This window comes from Borostomias antarcticus (genome assembly GCF_949987555.1).
Source record: "Borostomias antarcticus genome assembly, chromosome: 21".
In the NCBI taxonomy this organism is placed as follows: domain Eukaryota; kingdom Metazoa; phylum Chordata; class Actinopteri; order Stomiiformes; family Stomiidae; genus Borostomias; species Borostomias antarcticus.
This window is the reverse complement of record NC_140254.1, coordinates 979974-1000965: the sequence shown is the minus strand read 5'-3', so window position 1 is coordinate 1000965 and position 20992 is coordinate 979974. Positions and strand designations below refer to the sequence as shown.

At 45.0% G+C, this 20992-nt stretch overlaps 1 protein-coding gene and 2 long non-coding RNA genes across 3 annotated transcripts in view; 1 reads left to right on the top strand and 2 right to left on the bottom strand.

Moving 5' to 3' along the window:
- The window catches only part of LOC311323306 (uncharacterized protein), a gene marked incomplete at both ends in the record, with an annotated part of 28670 nt that overhangs the window by 4552 nt on the left and 3126 nt on the right, over nt 1–20992 (bottom strand). Inside the window, 7 exons of the mRNA XM_084455507.1 lie at nt 12322–12418; nt 13510–13590; nt 13769–13804; nt 13949–13993; nt 14263–14289; nt 14404–14466; nt 14591–14662. Coding sequence (XP_084311633.1) covers nt 12322–12418; nt 13510–13590; nt 13769–13804; nt 13949–13993; nt 14263–14289; nt 14404–14466; nt 14591–14662 — 421 coding nt within the window. The remainder of the gene's footprint in view (nt 1–12321; nt 12419–13509; nt 13591–13768; nt 13805–13948; nt 13994–14262; nt 14290–14403; nt 14467–14590; nt 14663–20992) is intronic.
- On the top strand, nt 5977–6974 carry LOC311323456. The gene is made up of 4 exons (XR_014630957.1): nt 5977–6024; nt 6371–6454; nt 6638–6775; nt 6891–6974. It is a non-coding gene; the product is annotated as an uncharacterized lncRNA (long non-coding RNA).
- Nucleotides 10037–10879, bottom strand: LOC311323457. Its single transcript, XR_014630958.1, has 3 exons — nt 10778–10879; nt 10614–10670; nt 10037–10485 (listed from the first exon to the last, which is right to left on the bottom strand). It is a non-coding gene; the product is annotated as an uncharacterized lncRNA (long non-coding RNA).

Sequence of the window (20992 nt, the reverse complement as noted above, 5' to 3'; positions counted from 1 at the left end):
TGAGCTCACACGCACACACACACTGCAGGGCTGTGTCCTTAACAGTAATACTTAATCCACGCCGCTGTCTATAACCGCATCCCTCTGTGTGTGTGTGTGTGTCCAGATCGTCATCATCCAGGGCGTGCTCTGCCATGGCCAGCTATGCAGCAAGAACGGACAGGTGAGCAGAGCGCGTGCACACACACACACACACACACACAGCACACAACACAGACCGGATCAGATGAGGTTTATTGTACCTAATCTAAATGAGGCTGGTTTATTGACCCGTCTACTGTTCTCTTCCTCTCCCCCCACAGCCAAGAACATCCCAGTCCCACACACACCCTGCAGGTCAACTACGTCCCCGACCTGAGCCTGCTACAAGCGCCGCTCCTTCACCGTCTCCGCCATCGTCCACATGGAGGAGGCTGATGAGAACTGCCCCCAGCTCCCCCTGCGGGGATGAGACATCCAGCCCCGCCTCCGCGCCGTCTCCCTCCCCCTCCGTCTCCTCCTCATCATCATCATCGGCATCATTATCATCTCCGCTCTCCTCCCCCTCCTCTCATAAAACAGAGAGATACAGATACAGATAGATACAAAAGATACAGATACAGAATACTTTATTTATCCCGGAGGGGCAATTCAGTTTCCACATGTTAAAAGAGACACAGAGATTCAGTACCAGGTTCACGGTTGTGCAAGAGAGACTATGCGATGAGGAGACAAAATGGACTCCTGAGTGGACGTGTAGTGGGGACAGGAGAGCTGACTGTGTTGTCTCTCCTCATGGGACTTGTATTTTTGTGTCTCAACATGTTTATTATTACAGCAGTGTTCTGTGTTACTGTCCTCATTGGCAGCTATTTACTTCAGGTGCAGTATTCTGCATGGCCCTCTCTCCGGGTCCTGCTATGAGGGAAACATTACTCCTTGTTGCATGTACTGCAGTTGAACGCATGAATTAAAAGGCAACCGCATTCCATTTTATGACTTTTCATTGTTATAGTTCAGAACATACTCACTCAGAGATGAGACAGGTGGGACCTGATCATATTCGTACAGGGCTGTGTTGATTTTCTCTATATAGTGTTCCTAAGACTTATTATTATTATTGTTGTTATTATGAATAATAACAATAAAAAATATAATTTTCATCATCACTGGAACACATTACATGAACATTTATGACAGTAAAAGCTGATCTTTAACTTTGCTTAGTCAAGTCAAACTTTATTTATATAGCGCATTTCATACACAGAGGCAATGATGCGCTTAACAAGAGGTATAGGCTAACCCCTCAGAGTCTCAAGTTACGAACCTGTCAAACACAGATGTCTCTGCCACCCAAGGTACTTCATCAGACCTGGCCACACTGCAGACCTATTTTAATATGCCCACGATATCTCCAGAGGTAATGTGATATGCAAGGTGCATGGTTAGAGGAAGATACTGTGTAACACCCATGTCCCCATAGGGAGGATGTGGTATGCAAAGTCATGGTTGATATGGACAGACTTTGTCTAAACTTTTGTTAGGCTGGCAAGCCTACCTTGTGTAACTCTTTGTTAAAATAGGGCTGATGTATCATTCCAGTATAGATATTAGGCGAGAGGGGGTAGGGAATGAGACTCACAGATTTGCAGTGAACTAACAATAAGGTTGAAATCATGATGATTCATGTTAAGGATGAAATGCCATATTTAGTTATGTTAGAACTCCTTAGTAGTACAGTAGTGGTGATGATTTGTTGAATTTGCTGTATGGTAAATGGGTGGAGACAGGTAGGACTACAGATTAGAATAAAAGTTCTTAACACATAGAGGGAAGTTGGAATTTTAACGGACAGCCGACCTGATTAAATGGAGTTCCCCAGCACTGCCTCAGGACGCCAGAAAATTGAAGGAGACTGAATTTTTGCCTTTTTAACAGCTGAGCAAGTTTTGGGTTGAGATGCTATGACCTCGATGCCTGCATGGTAGAGGGGTATCAGACCGCCAGCCTGGGCGTCCTGGGGCACGTCTGATACTGGGTATGGCCCTCTGGAACCAGGGAGAGCAGAAGCAGAAGTCTGTTTCCCCTGTGAGCAAAGACATATTACCGAACGGGCCTACCAGGCCCAGGGGCCCAAGAGCTCAGGGGGCCCTTCGCATTTCTTGTATCTTTAAAGGGCTTAGCCATTCATGTCAATAAAACATCCCAAAAAATCCTGCTGAAAAACTGAAGCCACAAATCACAAGAAAGAAACCATCATGATACGTTTTAAATGAGTGTTTATCTATAGAACTTTAGATGGGCTGAGTACTCATGGGCCCTTCAATTATTTTGGGAGAAATCCAAAAACCAAATCCTCCGCACAGAGTTTAGGTCCCTCGAGTCAAAGCTGAGCTGGGTGAAGCTTCTTTTATTGTGAGTTTTCGATAAATGACGTGGGTGGGGGGCCCTTCAAGTGTCTGTGCCCAGGGGCCCATCATTTCATAATCCGTCTATGCCTGTGGGCGTGAGGAGCTACTAGCTGAAATCATGTTGAGCACTCGAGCAAACTGCATCAGATAGAAGGATGACCCCTGCCACTCATCATGAGACTAGACGCTGTAAGAAAAATGCACAATACCTCTTCTAAGTTCCCAAGCATATTATCTCAAGCTTGTAGTAGACAATCATAGCAGCTTATCAAACTACAGTGCGGCTGGTGGAGTCCAGTGCTCCCTGTAGGAGTTAGGTGTTGAAGGTTTGTAGCCACAACAAAATGCGCTATATAAATAAAGTTTGACTTGACTAAAGATCAGCTTTTACTGTCAGAAATGTTCATGTAATGTGTTCCAGTGATGATGACAATAATATTTTTTATTGTTATTATTCATAATAACAACAATAATAATAATAAGTCTTAAGAACACTATATAGAGAAAATCAACACAGCCCTGTACAAATATGATCAGGTCCCACCTGTCTCATCTCTGAGTGAGTATGTTCTGAACTATAACAATGAAAAGTCATAAAATGGAATGCGGTTGCCTTTTAATTCATGCGTTCAACTGCAGTACATGCAACAAGGAGTAATGTTTCCCTCATAGCAGGACCCGGAGAGAGGGCCATACAGAATACTGCACCTGAAGTAAATAGCTGCCAATGAGGACAGTAACACAGAACACTGCTGTAATAATAAACATGTTGAGACACAAAAATAAAAAAATAAAAGTCCCACAAGGAGAGACAACACAGTCAGCTCTCCTGTCCCCGCTATCAAACACGTCCGCTCAGGAGTCCATTTTGTCTCCTCATCGCATAGTCTCTCTTGCACAACCGTGAACCTGGTTCTGAATCTCTGTGTGTTGTAATTTGTACGAGTGATGAGTGTGTAGGTGTATGTCGGCTTTTAACATGTGGAAACTGAATTGCCCCTCGGGGATAAATAAAGTATTCTGTATCTGTATCTGTTTTATGAGAGGAGGGGGAGGAGAGTTCGGAGATGATGATGATGCCGATGATGATGATGATGAGGAGACGGAGGGGGAGGGAGACGGCGAGGAGGCGGGGCTGGGGGTCTCATCCCCCCAGGGGGAGCTGGGGGCAGTTCTCATCAGCCTCCTCCATGTGGACGATGGCGGAGACGGTGAAGGAGCGGCGCTTGTAGCAGGGTCAGGTCGGGGACGTAGTTGACCTGCAGGGTGTGGGTGGGACTGGGATGTTCTTGGCTGTGGGGGGAGAGGAAGAGAAGAGTAGACAGGTCAATAAACCAGCCTTAGATTAGGTACAATAAACCTCATCTGATCCGGTCTGTGTTGTGTGTGTGTGTGTGTGTGTGTGTGTGCACGCGCTCTGCTCACCTGTCCGTTCTTGCTGCATAGCTGGCCATGGCAGAGCACGCCCTGGATGATGACGATCTGGACACACACACACACACACACACACACACACACACAGAGGGATGCGGTTATAGACCGCGGCGTGGATTAAGTATTACTGTTAAGGACACAGCTCTGCAGTGTGTGTGTGCGTGTGAGCTCACCGCTTGCTCCAGGCCGGCCGCGTCGGAGGATCTCACGCAGCAACAGTGTGTACTTGACCAGGCGCGAGCGTGGGATGTCCAGGAAGCTCCACAGGTCTGAAGGGCGACTCCAGGCAGGCAGTGCTGCTGGCATTTTCCCTGAGCGGAGGGAGGCAGGGGGTCAGACAGTCAGTGGCGCACAGGCTCACTGGGTCAGACAGGGTGACACTGTAGGTAATGTTAGCCATTTCTTAGAGATTGTTGTAATATCTAGTCCCATGAGCTCAATAGTACATTGTGTCACAGGGTAATACAGTCATTGCTATATAATTTTACCTTAAACAATCACGGCATGTTTCCAGGTGTAGGCTGGATGGTCACTTCAGAGTCACTCAGAATACCCATGGCCTGAAATGTATGGTACAGCACTTCATAAACGTAAATATAGAAATATACTGTACTGTAGTCTAACGTGAGCGTCTAGCCGCGTCTTTGTTTACATAATAAGCTAAGAGTCAAAAGTCAAGCGACAGATGGACAACAATAAATGAGCTAACGTCAGCTGCCAAACGGATCTCTCAACATATCATGCAACTATATAGCTTTAGCTCACAGAAGAGTTAGTTAGGTGGTTTGCTAGCTAGTTAGTTATGGTGCGTTCGTTTATAACTGGGAGGTGGCAAATTGCGACTTGCTACTAGGAATGATTAAATAAAACACCGCATGAACTCGCACTTCCTTGTCGCAAATTCGGATATGTTTCTCAGCCCCCAGTTGCTCGAATGCACTAGATATAACTAGGTAACTGTGATATAATGGTATATAGATATAACTAGGTAACTGATATAATGGTATATAGATCGAATGCACACAGGTCGGAGGTGGGTATTTTGCCACTTGCGACTTACCACCTCCGACCACAAACGAACACACCATAAGCTAACGCGATGTTTTCACAGCTAACATCCAAGTTCAAATGCAAAGTCTCGCCATGTTACAGTATACACTAACTAGCAAGGATATATAATTAGGATTGTCTGTAGGCTATATTTGTAGTAAGCATTACCTGTTTAACTTTTGTTGGGAAGACGGAAATTCGCTTGTTGTGTCCAGCTCATGGATGTATTTGTCCAGCTGGAACGCACGCAGATGACGTCGCACGCAGCGCGGCCGATTACGTCAGTACGTCACGCGCAGCCATCTTGCTAACTAGCTTAGCACACACACACACACACACACACACACACACACACACGCTCAACGCAATTAACGAAACGTCGATTACGTCAGTACGTCACGCGCAGCCATCTTGCTAACTAGCTTAGCACACACACACACACACACACCCACACACACACACGCTCAACGCAATTAACGAAACGTGGCACATTCCACACACTGGAGTAAACGAACAAATGAATGAACGTGTGTGTGCGTCTGTGTGTGTGTGTGTGCGTCTAATTTTGCACTAAGTTCCACATAGACGCACTCACGCACACACACACACACACACACACTCACACGCACACCTTATCTTTGCTAAAGATATATGCAAATCCCAGCGATCTGATTGGCTGATTCCCTAACTATGTCTTTGCAAGGATAAGGTGTGCGTGTGAGTGTGTGTGTGTGTGTGTGTGCGTGTGTGCGTCTATAGACGCACACACGCACACACGCACACACACACACTCACAACATGCCTGCTAAACGTGGCACTCCCCACCCCCCATAGAATGTGCCACGTTACGTTAATTGCGTTGAGCGTGTGTGTGTGTGCGTGTGTGTGTGTGTGTGTGTGCTAAGCTAGTTAGCAAGATGGCTGCGCGTGACGTAGGCTACTGACGTAATCGACGTTTCGTTAATTGCGTTGAGCGTGTGTGTGTGTGTGTGTGTGTGCTAAGCTAGTTAGCAAGATGGCTGCGCGTGACGTACTGACGTAATCGGCCGCGCTGCGTGCGACGTCATCTGCGTGCGTTCCAGCTGGACAAATACATCCATGAGCTGGACACAACAAGCGAATTTCCGTCTTCCCAACAAAAGTTAAACAGGTAATGCTTACTACAAATATAGCCTACAGACAATCCTAATTATATATCCTTGCTAGTTAGTGTATACTGTAACATGGCGAGACTTTGCATTTGAACTTGGATGTTTAGCTAACTAGCTAACTAACTCTTCTGTGAGCTCAAGCTAGTTGGTGAGCTCAAGCTAGTTGATCTGTTTAGAGATCTGTTTGGCAGCTGACGTTAGCTCATTTATTGTTGTCCATCTGTCGCTTGACTTTTGACTCTTAGCTTATTATGTAAACAAAGACGCGGCTAGACGCTCACGTTAGACTACAGTACAGTATATTTCTATATTTACGTTTATGAAGTGCTGTACCGTACATTTCAGGCCATGGCTATTCTGAGTGACTCTGAAGTGACCATCCTGTGAGGGAAACAGGCCAAACCTGGAAACATGCCGTGATCGTTTAAGGTAAAATTATATAGCAATGACTGTACCTGTGTTACCCTGTGACACAATGTACTATTGAGCTCATGGGACTAGATATTACAACAATCTCTAAGAAATGGCTAACGTTACCTACAGTGTCACCCTGTCTGACCCAGTGAGCCTGTGCGCCACTGACTGTCTGACCCCCTGCCTCTCTCCGCTCAGGGAAAATGCCAGCAGCACTGCCTGCCTGGACTCGCCCTTCAGACCTGTGGAGCTTCCTGGACATCCCACGCTCGCGCCTGGTCAAGTACACACTGTTGCTGCGTGAGATCCTCCGACGTGGCCGGCCTGGAGCAAGCGGTGAGCTCACACGCACACACACACTGCAGGGCTGTGTCCTTAACAGTAATACTTAATCCACGCCGTGGTCTATAACCGCATCCCTCTGTGTGTGTGTGTGTGTGTGTGTGTCCAGATCGTCATCATCCAGGGCGTGCTCTGCCATGGCCAGCTATGCAGCAAGAACGGACAGGTGAGCAGAGCGCGTGCACACACACACACACACACACACACACACACACACACAGCACACAACACAGACCGGATCAGATGAGGTTTATTGTACCTAATCTAAATGAGGCTGGTTTATTGACCTGTCTACTCTTCTCTTCCTCTCCCCCCACAGCCAAGAACATCCCAGTCCCACCCACACCCTGCAGGTCAACTACGTCCCCGACCTGACCCTGCTACAAGCGCCGCTCCTTCACCGTCTCCGCCATCGTCCACATGGAGGAGGCTGATGAGAACTGCCCCCAGCTCCCCCTGCGGGGATGAGACCCCCAGCCCCGCCTCCGCGCCGTCTCCCTCCCCCTCCGTCTCCTCCTCATCATCATCATCGGCAACATTATCATCTCCGCTCTCCTCCCCCTCCTCTCATAAAACAGAGAGATACAGATACAGATAGATACAAAAGATACAGATACAGAATACTTTATTTATCCCGGAGGGGCAATTCAGTTTCCACATGTTAAAAGAGACACAGAGATTCAGAACCAGGTTCACGGTTGTGCAAGAGAGACTATGCGATGAGGACACAAAATGGACTCCTGAGTGGACGTGTAGTGGGGACAGGAGAGCTGACTGTGTTGTCTCTCCTCATGGGACTTGTATTTTTGTGTCTCAACATGTTTATTATTACAGCAGTGTTCTGTGTTACTGTCCTCATTGGCAGCTATTTACTTCAGGTGCAGTAGTCTGCATGGCCCTCTCTCCGGGTCCTGCTATGAGGGAAACATTAAACCTTGTTGCATTTACTGCAGTTGAACGCATGAAATAAAAGGCAACCGCATTCCATTTTATGACTTTTCATTGTTATAGTTCAGAACATACTCACTCAGAGATGAGACAGGTGGGACCTGATCATATTCGTACAGGGCTGTGTTGATTTTCTCTATATAGTGTTCCTAAGACTTATTATTATTATTGTTGTTATTATGAATAATAACAATAAAAAATATAATTTTCATCATCACTGGAACACATTACATGAACATGTATGACAGTAAAAGCTGATCTTTAACTTTGCTTAGTCAAGTCAAACTTTATTTATATATCGCATTTCATACACAGAGGCAACGATGGGCTTAACAAGAGGTATAGGCTAACCCCTCAGGGTCTCAAGTTACGAACCTGTCAAACACAGATGTCTCTGCCACCCAAGGTACTTCATCAGACCTGGCCACACTGCAGACCTATTTTAATATGCCCACGATATCTCCAGAGTTAATGTGATATGCAAGGTGCATGGTTAGAGGAAGATACTGTGTAACACCCATGTCCCCATAGGGAGGATGTGGTATGCAAAGTCATGGTTGATATGGACAGACTTTGTCTAAACTTTTGTTAGGCTGGCAAGCCTACCTTGTGTAACTCTTTGTTAAAATAGGGCTGATGTATCATTCCAGTATAGATATTAGGCGAGAGGGGGTAGGGAATGAGACTCACAGATTTGCAGTGAACTAACAATAAGGTTGAAATCATGATGATTCATGTTAAGGATGAAATGCCATATTTCGTTATGTTAGAACTCCTTAGTAGTACAGTAGTGGTGATGATTTGTTGAATTTGCTGTATGGTAAATGGGTGGAGACAGGTAGGACTACAGATTAGAATAAAAGTTCTTAACACATAGAGGGAAGTTGGAATTTTAACGGACAGCCGACCTGATTAAATGGAGTTCCCCAGCACTGCCTCAGGACGCCAGAAAATTGAAGGAGACTGAATTTTTGCCTTTTTAACAGCTGAGCAAGTTTTGGGTTGAGATGCTATGACCTCGATGCCTGCATGGTAGAGGGGTATCAGACCGCCAGCCTGGGCGTCCTGGGGCACGTCTGATACTGGGCACAGCCCTCTGGAACCAGGGAGAGCAGAAGCAGAAGTCTGTTTCCCCTGTGAGCAAAGACATATTACCGAACGGGCCTACCAGGCCCAGGGGCCCAAGAGCTCAGGGGGCCCTTCGCATTTCTTGTATCTTTAAAGGGCTTAGCCATTCATGTCAATATCACAGCCCCAAAAATCCTGCTGAAAAACTGAAGCCACAAATCAGAAGAAAGAAACCATCATGATACGTTTTAAATGAGTGTTTATCTATAGAACTTTAGATGGGCTGAGTACTCATGGGCCCTTCAATTATTTTGGGAGAAATCCAAAAACCAAATCCTCCGCACAGAGTTGAGGTCCCTCGAGTCAAAGCCGAGCTGGGTGAAGCTTCTTTTATTGTGAGTTTTTGATAAATGACGTGGGTGGGGGGCCCTTTAAGTGTCTGTGCCCAGGGGCCCATCATTTCATAATCCGTCTATGCCTGTGGGCGTGGGGAGCTACTATCTGAAATCATGTTGAGCACTCGAGCAAACTGCATCAGATAGAAGGATGACCCCTGCCACTCATCATGAGACTAGACGCTGTAAGAAAAATGCACAATACCTCTTCTAAGTTACCCATTCCCAAGCATATTATCTCAAGCTTGTAGTAGACAATCATAGCAGCTTATCAAACTACAGTGCGGCTGGTGGAGTCCAGTGCTCCCTGTAGGAGTTAGGTGTTGAAGGTTTGTAGCCACAACAAAATGCGCTATATAAATAAAGTTTGACTTGACTAAAGATCAGCTTTTACTGTCATACATGTTCATGTAATGTGTTCCAGTGATGATGAAAATTATATTTTTTATTGTTATTATTCATAATAACAACAATAATAATAATAAGTCTTAGGAACACTATATAGAGAAAATCAACACAGCCCTGTACGAATATGATCAGGTCCCACCTGTCTCATCTCTGAGTGAGTATGTTCTGAACTATAACAATGAAAAGTCATAAAATGGAATGCGGTTGCCTTTTATTTCATGCGTTCAACTGCAGTAAATGCAACAAGGTTTAATGTTTCCCTCATAGCAGGACCCGGAGAGAGGGCCATGCAGACTACTGCACCTGAAGTAAATAGCTGCCAATGAGGACAGTAACACAGAACACTGCTGTAATAATAGACATGTTGAGACACAAAAATAAAAAAATAAAAGTCCCACAAGGAGAGACAACGCAGTCAGCTCTCCTGTCCCCGCTATCAAACACGTCCGCTCAGGAGTCCGTTTTGTCTCCTCATCGCATAGTCTCTCTTGCACAACCGTGAACCTGGTTCTGAATCTCTGTGTGTTGTAATTTGTACGAGTGATGAGTGTGTATGTGTATGTCGGCTTTTAACATGTGGAAACTGAATTGCCCCTCGGGGATAAATAAAGTATTCTGTATCTGTTTTATGAGAGGAGGGGGAGGAGAGTTCGGAGATGATGATGATGATGCCGATGATGATGATGATGAGGAGACGGAGGGGGAGGGAGACGGCGAGGAGGCGGGGCTGGGGGTCTCATCCCCGCAGGGGGAGCTGGGGGCAGTTCTCATCAGCCTCCTCCATGTGGACGATGGCGGAGACGGTGAAGGAGCGGCGCTTGTAGCAGGGTCAGGTCGGGGACGTAGTTGACCTGCAGGGTGTGGGTGGGACTGGGATGTTCTTGGCTGTGGGGGGAGAGGAAGAGAAGAGTAGACAGGTCAATAAACCAGCCTTAGATTAGGTACAATAAACCTCATCTGATCCGGTCTGTGTTGTGTGTGTGTGTGTGTGTGTGTGCACGCGCTCTGCTCACCTGTCCGTTCTTGCTGCATAGCTGGCCATGGCAGAGCACGCCCTGGATGATGACGATCTGGACACACACACACACACAGAGGGATGCGGTTATAGACCGCGGCGTGGATTAAGTATTACTGTTAAGGACACAGCCCTGCAGTGTGTGTGTGCGTGTGAGCTCACCGCTTGCTCCAGGCCGGCCACGTCGGAGGATCTCACGCAGCAACAGTGTGTACTTGACCAGGCGCGAGCGTGGGATGTCCAGGAAGCTCCACAGGTCTGAAGGGCGAGTCCAGGCAGGCAGTGCTGCTGGCATTTTCCCTGAGCGGAGAGAGGCAGGGGGTCAGACAGTCAGTGGCGCACAGGCTCACTGGGTCAGACAGGGTGACACTGTAGGTAACGTTAGCCATTTCTTAGAGATTGTTGTAATATCTAGTCCCATGAGCTCAATAGTACATTGTGTCACAGGGTAACACAGGTACAGTCATTGCTATATAATTTTACCTTAAACGATCACGGCATGTTTCCAGGTTTGGCCTGTTTCCCTCACAGGATGGTCACTTCAGAGTCACTCAGAATAGCCATGGCCTGAAATGTACGGTACAGCACTTCATAAACGTAAATATAGAAATATACTGTACTGTAGTCTAACGTGAGCGTCTAGCCGCGTCTTTGTTTACATAATAAGCTAAGAGTCAAAAGTCAAGCGACAGATGGACAACAATAAATGAGCTAACGTCAGCTGCCAAACAGATCTCTAAACAGATCAACTAGCTTGAGCTCACCAACTAGCTTGAGCTCACAGAAGAGTTAGTTAGCTAGTTAGCTAAACATCCAAGTTCAAATGCAAAGTCTCGCCATGTTACAGTATACACTAACTAGCAAGGATATATAATTAGGATTGTCTGTAGGCTATATTTGTAGTAAGCATTACCTGTTTAACTTTTGTTGGGAAGACGGAAATTCGCTTGTTGTGTCCAGCTCATGGATGTATTTGTCCAGCTGGAACGCACGCAGATGACGTCGCACGCAGCGCGGCCGATTACGTCAGTACGTCACGCGCAGCCATCTTGCTAACTAGCTTAGCACACACACACACACACACACACACACACGCTCAACGCAATTAACGAAACGTCGATTACGTCAGTAGCCTACGTCACGCGCAGCCATCTTGCTAACTAGCTTAGCACACACACACACACACACACGCACACACACACACGCTCAACGCAATTAACGTAACGTGGCACATTCCACACACTGGAGTAAACGAACAAATGAATGAACGTGTGTGTGCGTCTGTGTGTGTGTGTGTGCGTCTAATTTTTCACTAAGTTCCACATAGACGCGCTCACACACACACACACACACACACACTCACACGCACACCTTATCTTTGCTAAAGATATATGCAAATCCCAGCGATCTGATTGGCTGATTCCCTAACTTTTTCTTTGCAAGGATAAGGTGTGCGTGTGAGTGTGCGTGTGTGTGTGTGTGCGTGTGTGCGTCTATAGACGCACACACGCACACACACACACACGCACACTCACAACATGCCTGCTAAACGTGGCACTTCCCACCCCCCATATCAGAGGTGGAATGTTGTGTCAATAGGAAGTTTAAGATAGCGTGTGTGTGTGTGTGTGTGTGTGTGTGTGTGTGTGTGTGTGTGCGTGTGCGTGCTTGCATGTGTGTGTGTGTGTGTTGTCAGAGGTGACTACCTGAGGCTGGAGGACCCGGGGGGCCAGGGAGACCATTGGGGCCGGATGGTCCGGGGGGCCCCATGGGACCCATAACTCCACTCTGACCCTCGGTACCCTGCATCAGAGAACACATCAGCGCACACACACACACACACACACACACACACACACACACACACACACACACTAACACTCTCTCCTTTACACACACACACACACACACTAACACTCTCTCCTTTACACACACACACACACACACACTAACACTCTCTCCTTTACACACACACACACATACACACACACACACACTAACACTCTCTCCTTTACACACACACACACATACACACACACACACACACTAACACTCTCTCCTTTACACACACACACACATACACACACACACACACTAACACTCTCTCCTTTACACACACACACACACACACACGCACGCACGCACGCACGCACGCACGCACGCACGCACACACTCCTAAGGTGACCTACATGGCTCTGCCAGCTGCACATAGCTGGGATAGCTTAGCCCTGGGGGGGGGGGGGGGTGTAGCCTAAGATGTGACATCCTCACACCCCAGAGGAAGTCCTAACATAGACCGGGAGGCCACGCCCTGCTGACTGAATTAGACCCTGAAGAAGAAGCGTTATCAGGTGACAGGATGAGGGCAGGGGGCGTGTCTGTGTGTAGCGCCGGGGCGAGTGACCAGGGCCAATCAGGGACGCGCCTGCGTGTGCTCATTGAGTGCGAGGAACTCGATGCCGACGGGCAACCCTCCTTACGCACAAACACACAGATGGCGCGCACCACACACACACACACACACACACACACACACACAGGGAAGCATACTGACATACCAGCGCCCCACACACCCCGAATACCATACCAAAGCGCCCACCTCTCCTCGACTCGTCTCTCTCATCTGCTCCTCCTCTGTCTGCCCCTCTCTCTCTCCCTCTCTACTTCCCTCTCCTCCTCCTCCTCCTCCTCCTCACCTCTCTCCCTCTCTTCTTCCCTCTCCTCTTCCTCCTCCTCACCTCTCTCCCTCTCTTCTTCCCTCTCCTCTTCCTCCTCCTCCTCCTCCTCCTCACCTGTTTCCCTCTCTTCTTCCCTCTCCTCTTCCTCCTCCTCCTCCTCCTCCTCACCTCTCTCCCTCTCTTCTTCCCTCTCCTCTTCCTCCTCCTCCTCCTCACCTGTTTCCCTCTCTTCCCAGGGCGCCCCGTTGGACCTCTCTTCCCTGGAACTCCTGGCTCTCCCTTTGGTCCCATCTCACCCTGCGAGAGAGAGAGAGAGAGAAAGAGAGAAAGAGAGAGAAAGAGAGAGAGAGAGAGAGAGAGAGAGAGAGATGAAGAGAACGTGCGCGCGAGCGAGAGAGAGAGAGAGATTTAAGACAGACTGATAAATATATTAGTGTGACATATTCAGTATATCTGGTGGTGAGTCAGTCCTCACCTTCTGTCCCAGCATCCCGGTCAAACCCACAGAGCCCTGGAGAGAGAGAGAGAGAGAGAGAGAGAGAGAGAGAGAGAGAGAGAGAGAGAGAGAGAGAGAGAGAGAGATGTCCTGACAAGAACCAGGTCGGTGGAAGGTTGTATGGAAGGTTGCGTCAGCACTAGAGTGCCATTTCCCCACCTTATCCCCCTTCGGTCCAATGAGTCCAGGGTCACCACGCGAGCCCTGTGAGGAAGGACGAGAGAGAGAGAGAGAGAGAGAGGGGGGGAGAGAGAGAGAGAGGGAGAGAGAGAGGGAGAGAGAGAGATAGAGAGAGAGAGAGAGAGAGAGGGAGAGAGAGAGGGAGAGATAGATAGAGAGATAGATAGAGAGACAGAGAGAGGGAGATAGAGGGAGAGAGAGAGAGAGAGAACAGAGGGAATGCAGGGATGAGGGGATGCTAATCACTGTAGCACACAGAGGGAGAGAAGGTCTTCTGGTGTCCCTGTGCTCACCTTTTCTCCTTTGTAGCCTGGTAAACCCTGGAGGGAGAAACATGGAAGAAGCAAGTCAACGAGGCAAGAGATTCAAATGTACGTGTGTGTGTGCGTGCGTGTGTGTGTGCGTGCGTGTGCGGGGTGGAAGGGGGGTGTGACCTTCGTCCCTGGTGGTCCCCTCATCCCTGGCAATCCCATGAGCCCGAGGTCTCCCTTCTCTCCCTGGGAGAGAGAGATGGAGAGAAGGTTAGAGACAGAGAGGGACAATAGCATGATGTAGAATAGCACTACGAAGCATCACAAGATCACAGCGACGTATTCACAATGACCATGAGGTCAGACTCACTTTAGGTCCCTCAGATCCAGGCCATCCGGGGGCTCCCTGTCTCCCGGGCAGGCCTGGGGGTCCGGTTCGACCCTGTCGGTACACATGAGTGAATTCTACAACCCAGAGTGATATGGACCACGTCCAAATCAGATCAACTAAGCTCCCTTCATTCCTATTCTGTGAGGGTCTTCACCTGCAAGGACATACTCTAGGTGATAATAGAGGACATACTCTAGGTGATAATAGAGGACATACTCTAGGTGATAATAGAGGACATACTCTAGGTGATAATAGAGGACATACTCTAGGTGATAATAGAGGACATACTCTAGGTGATAATAGAGGACATACTCTAGGTGATAATAGAGGACATACTCTAGGTGATAATAGAGGACATACTCTAGGTGATAATAGAGGACATACTCTAGGTGATCATACAGGACATACTCTAGGTGATAATAGAGGACATACTCTAGGTGATCATACAGGACATACTCTAGGTGATAATAGAGGACATACTCTAGGTGATAATAGAGGACATACTCTAGGTGATAATAGAGGACATACTCTAGGTGATAATAGAGGACATACTCTAGGTGATAATAGAGGACATACTCTAGGTGATAATAGAGGACATACTCTAGGTGATAATAGAGGACATACTCTAGGTGATCATACAGGACATACTCTAGGTGATAATAGAGGACATACTCTAGGTGATCATACAGGACATACTCTAGGTGATAATAGAGGACATACTCTAGGTGATAATAGAGGACATACTCTAGGTGATAATAGAGGACATACTCTAGGTGATCATACAGGACATACTCTAGGTGATAATAGAGGACATACTCTAGGTGATAATAGAGGACATATTCTAGGTGATAATAGAGGACATACTCTAGGTGATAAAACAGGACATACTCTAGGTGATAATAGAGGACATACTCTAGGTGATAATAGAGGACATACTCTAGGTGATAAAACAGGACATACTCTAGGTGATAATAGAGGACATACTCTAGGTGATAATAGAGGACATACTCTAGGTGATAATAGAGGACATACTCTAGGTGATAAAACAGGACATACTCTAGGTGATAATAGAGGACAGACTCTAGGTGATATTAGAGGACATACTCTAGGTGATAATAGAGGACATACTCTAGGTGATAATAGAGGACATACTCTAGGTGATAAAACAGGACATACTCTAGGTGATAATAGAGGACAGACTCTAGGTGATAATAGAGGACATACTCTAGGTGATAATAGAGGACATACTCTAGGTGATAATAAAGGACATACTCTAGGTGATAAAACAGGACATACTCTAGGTGATAATAGAGGACATACTCTAGGTGATAATAGAGGACATACTCTAGGTGATAATACAGGACATACTCTAGGTGATAATACAGGACATACTCTAGGTGATAATACAGGACATACTCTAGGTGATAATAGAGGACATACTCTAGGTGATAATAGAGGACATACTCTAGGTGATAATAGAGGACATACTCTAGGTGGTAATAGAGGACATACTCTAGGTGATAATAGAGGACATACTCTAGGTGATAATAGAGGACATACTCTAGGTGATCATACAGGACATACTCTAGGTGATAATAGAGGACATACTCTAGGTGATAATAGAGGACATACTCTAGGTGATAATAGAGGACATACTCTAGGTGATCAAACAGGACATACTCTAGGTGATAATAGAGGACATACTCTAGGTGATAATAGAGGACATACTCTAGGTGATCATACAGGACATACTCTAGGTGATAATAGAGGACATACTCTAGGTGATAATAGAGGACATACTCTAGGTGATCATACAGGACATACTCTAGGTGATCATACAGGACATACTCTAGGTGATAATAGAGGACATACTCTAGGTGATAATAGAGGACATACTCTAGGTGATAATAGAGGACATACTCTAGGTGATAATAGAGGACATACTCTAGGTGATCATACAGGACATACTCTAGGTGATAATAGAGGACATACTCTAGGTGATAATAGAGGACATACTCTAGGTGATAATAGAGGACATACTGTAGGTGATAGTAGAGGACATACTCTAGGTGATAATAGAGGACATACTCTAGGTGATAATAGAGGACATACTCTAGGTGATAGTAGAGGACATACTCTAGGTGATCATACAGGACATACTCTAGGTGATAGTAGAGGACATACTCTAGGTGATAATAGAGGACATACTCTAGGTGATAATAGAGGACATACTCTAGGTGATCATACAGGACATACTCTAGGTGATAATAGAGGACATACTCTAGGTGATCATACAGGACATACTCTAGGTGATAATAGAGGACATACTCTAGGTGATAATAGAGGACATACTCTAGGTGATAATAGAGGACATACTCTAGGTGATAATAGAGGACATACTCTAGGTGATAATAGAGGACATACTCTAGGTGATAATAGAGGACATACTCTAGGTGATCATACAGGACATACTCTAGGTGATAATAGAGGACATACTCTAGGTGATCATACAGGACATACTCTAGGTGATAATAGAGGACATACTCTAGGTGATAATAGAGGACATACTCTAGGTGATAATAGAGGACATACTCTAGGTGATCATACAGGACATACTCTAGGTGATAATAGAGGACATACTCTAGGTGATAATAGAGGACATATTCTAGGTGATAATAGAGGACATACTCTAGGTGATAAAACAGGACATACTCTAGGTGATAATAGAGGACATACTCTAGGTGATAATAGAGGACATACTCTAGGTGATAAAACAGGACATACTCTAGGTGATAATAGAGGACATACTCTAGGTGATAATAGAGGACATACTCTAGGTGATAATAGAGGACATACTCTAGGTGATAAAACAGGACATACTCTAGGTGATAATAGAGGACAGACTCTAGGTGATAATAGAGGACATACTCTAGGTGATAATAGAGGACATACTCTAGGTGATAATAGAGGACATACTCTAGGTGATAAAACAGGACATACTCTAGGTGATAATAGAGGACAGACTCTAGGTGATAATAGAGGACATACTCTAGGTGATAATAGAGGACATACTCTAGGTGATAATAAAGGACATACTCTAGGTGATAAAACAGGACATACTCTAGGTGATAATAGAGGACATACTCTAGGTGATAATAGAGGACATACTCTAGGTGATAATACAGGACATACTCTAGGTGATAAAACAGGACATACTCTAGGTGATAATAGAGGACATACTCTAGGTGATAATAGAGGACATACTCTAGGTGATAAAACAGGACATACTCTAGGTGATAATAGAGGACATACTCTAGGTGATAATAGAGGACATACTCTAGGTGATAATAGAGGACATACTCTAGGTGATAATAGAGGACATACTCTAGGTGATAATAGAGGACATACTCTAGGTGATAAAACAGGACATACTCTAGGTGATAATAGAGGACAGACTCTAGGTGATAATAGAGGACATACTCTAGGTGATAATAGAGGACATACTCTAGGTGATAATAGAGGACATACTCTAGGTGATAATAGAGGACATACTCTAGGTGATAATAGAGGACATACTCTAGGTGATCATACAGGACATACTCTAGGTGATAATAGAGGACATACTCTAGGTGATAATAGAGGACATATTCTAGGTGATAATAGAGGACATACTCTAGGTGATAAAACAGGACATACTCTAGGTGATAATAGAGGACATACTCTAGGTGATAATAGAGGACATACTCTAGGTGATAAAACAGGACATACTCTAGGTGATAATAGAGGACATACTCTAGGTGATAATAGAGGACATACTCTAGGTGATAATAGAGGACATACTCTAGGTGATAAAACAGGACATACTCTAGGTGATAATAGAGGACAGACTCTAGGTGATAATAGAGGACATACTCTAGGTGATAATAGAGAACATACTCTAGGTGATCATACAGGACATACTCTAGGTGATAATAGAGGACATACTCTAGGTGATAATAGAGGACATATTCTAGGTGATAATAGAGGACATACTCTAGGTGATAAAACAGGACATACTCTAGGTGATAATAGAGGACATACTCTAGGTGATAATAGAGGACATACTCTAGGTGATAAAACAGGACATACTCTAGGTGATAATAGAGGACATACTCTAGGTGATAATAGAGGACATACTCTAGGTGATAATAGAGGACATACTCTAGGTGATAAAACAGGACATACTCTAGGTGATAATAGAGGACAGACTCTAGGTGATAATAGAGGACATACTCTAGGTGATAATAGAGGACATACTCTAGGTGATAATAGAGGACATACTCTAGGTGATAAAACAGGACATACTCTAGGTGATAATAGAGGACAGACTCTAGGTGATAATAGAGGACATACTCTAGGTGATAATAGAGGACATACTCTAGGTGATAATAGAGGACATACTCTAGGTGATAATAGAGGACATACTCTAGGTGATAGTAGAGGACATACTCTAGGTGATAATAGAGGACATACTCTAGGTGATAATAGAGGACATACTCTAGGTGATAATAGAGGACATACTCTAGGTGATAGTAGAGGACATACTCTAGGTGATAATAGAGGACATACTCTAGGTGATAATAGAGGACATACTCTAGGTGATAAAACAGGACATACTCTAGGTGATCATACAGGACATACTCTAGGTGATAATAGAGGACATACTCTAGGTGATAAAACAGGACATACTCTAGGTGATAGTAGAGGACATACTCTAGGTGATAATAGAGGACATACTCTAGGTGATAAAACAGGACATACTCTAGGTGATCATACAGGACATACTCTAGGTGATAATAGAGGACATACTCTAGGTGATAAAACAGGACATACTCTAGGTGATAGTAGAGGACATACTCTAGGTGATAATAGAGGACATACTCTAGGTGATAATAGAGGACATACTCTAGGTGATAATAGAGGACATACTCTAGGTGATAGTAGAGGACATACTCTAGGTGATAATAGAGGACATACTCTAGGTGATAATAGAGGACATACTCTAGGTGATAATAGAGGACATACTCTAGGTGATAGTAGAGGACATACTCTAGGTGATAATAGAGGACATACTCTAGGTGATAATAGAGGACATACTCTAGGTGATAAAACAGGACATACTCTAGGTGATCATACAGGACATACTCTAGGTGATAATAGAGGACATACTCTAGGTGATAAAACAGGACATACTCTAGGTGATCATACAGGACATACTCTAGGTGATAATAGAGGACATACTCTAGGTGATAATAGAGGACATACTCTAGGTGATAATAGAGGACATACTCTAGGTGATAATAGAGGACATACTCTAGGTGATAATAGAGGACATACTCTAGGTGATAAAACAGGACATACTCTAGGTGATCATACAGGACATACTCTAGGTGATAATAGAGGACATACTCTAGGTGATAAAACAGGACATACTCTATGTGATCATACAGGACATACTCTAGGTGATAATAGAGGACATACTCTAGGTGATAATAGAGGACATACTCTAGGTGATCATACAGGACATACTCTAGGTGATAATAGAGGACATACTCTAGGTGATAAAACAGGACATACTCTAGGTGATAATAGAGGACATATTCTAGGTGATAATAGAGGACATACTCTAGGTGATAATAGAGGACATACTCTAGGTGATAATAGAGGACATACTCTAGGTGATAATAGAGGACATACTCTAGGTGATCATACAGGACATACTCTAGGTGATAATAGAGGACATATTCTAGGTGATAATAGAGGACATACTCTAGGTGATAATAGAGGACATACTCTAGGTGATAATAGAGGACATACTCTAGGTGATAATACAGGACATACTCTAGGTGATAATAGAGGACATACTCTAGGTGATAATAGAGGACATACTCTAGGTGATAATACAGGACATACTCTAGGTGATCATACAGGACATACTCTAGGTGATAATAGAGGACATACTCTAGGTGATAATAGAGGACATACTCTAGGTGATAATAGAGGACATACTCTAGGTGATCATACAGGACATACTCTAGGTGATAATAGAGGACATACTCTAGGTGATCATACAGGACATACTCTAGGTGATAATACAGGACATACTCTAGGTGATAATAGAGGACATACTCTAGGTGATAATAGAGGACATACTCTAGGTGATAATAGAGGACATACTCTAGGTGATCATACAGGACATACTCTAGGTGATAATAGAGGACATACTCTAGGTGATAATAGAGGACATACTCTAGGTGATAATAGAGGACATACTCTAGGTGGTAATAGAGGACATACTCTAGGTGATAAAACAGGACACTCTAGGTGATAATACAGGACATA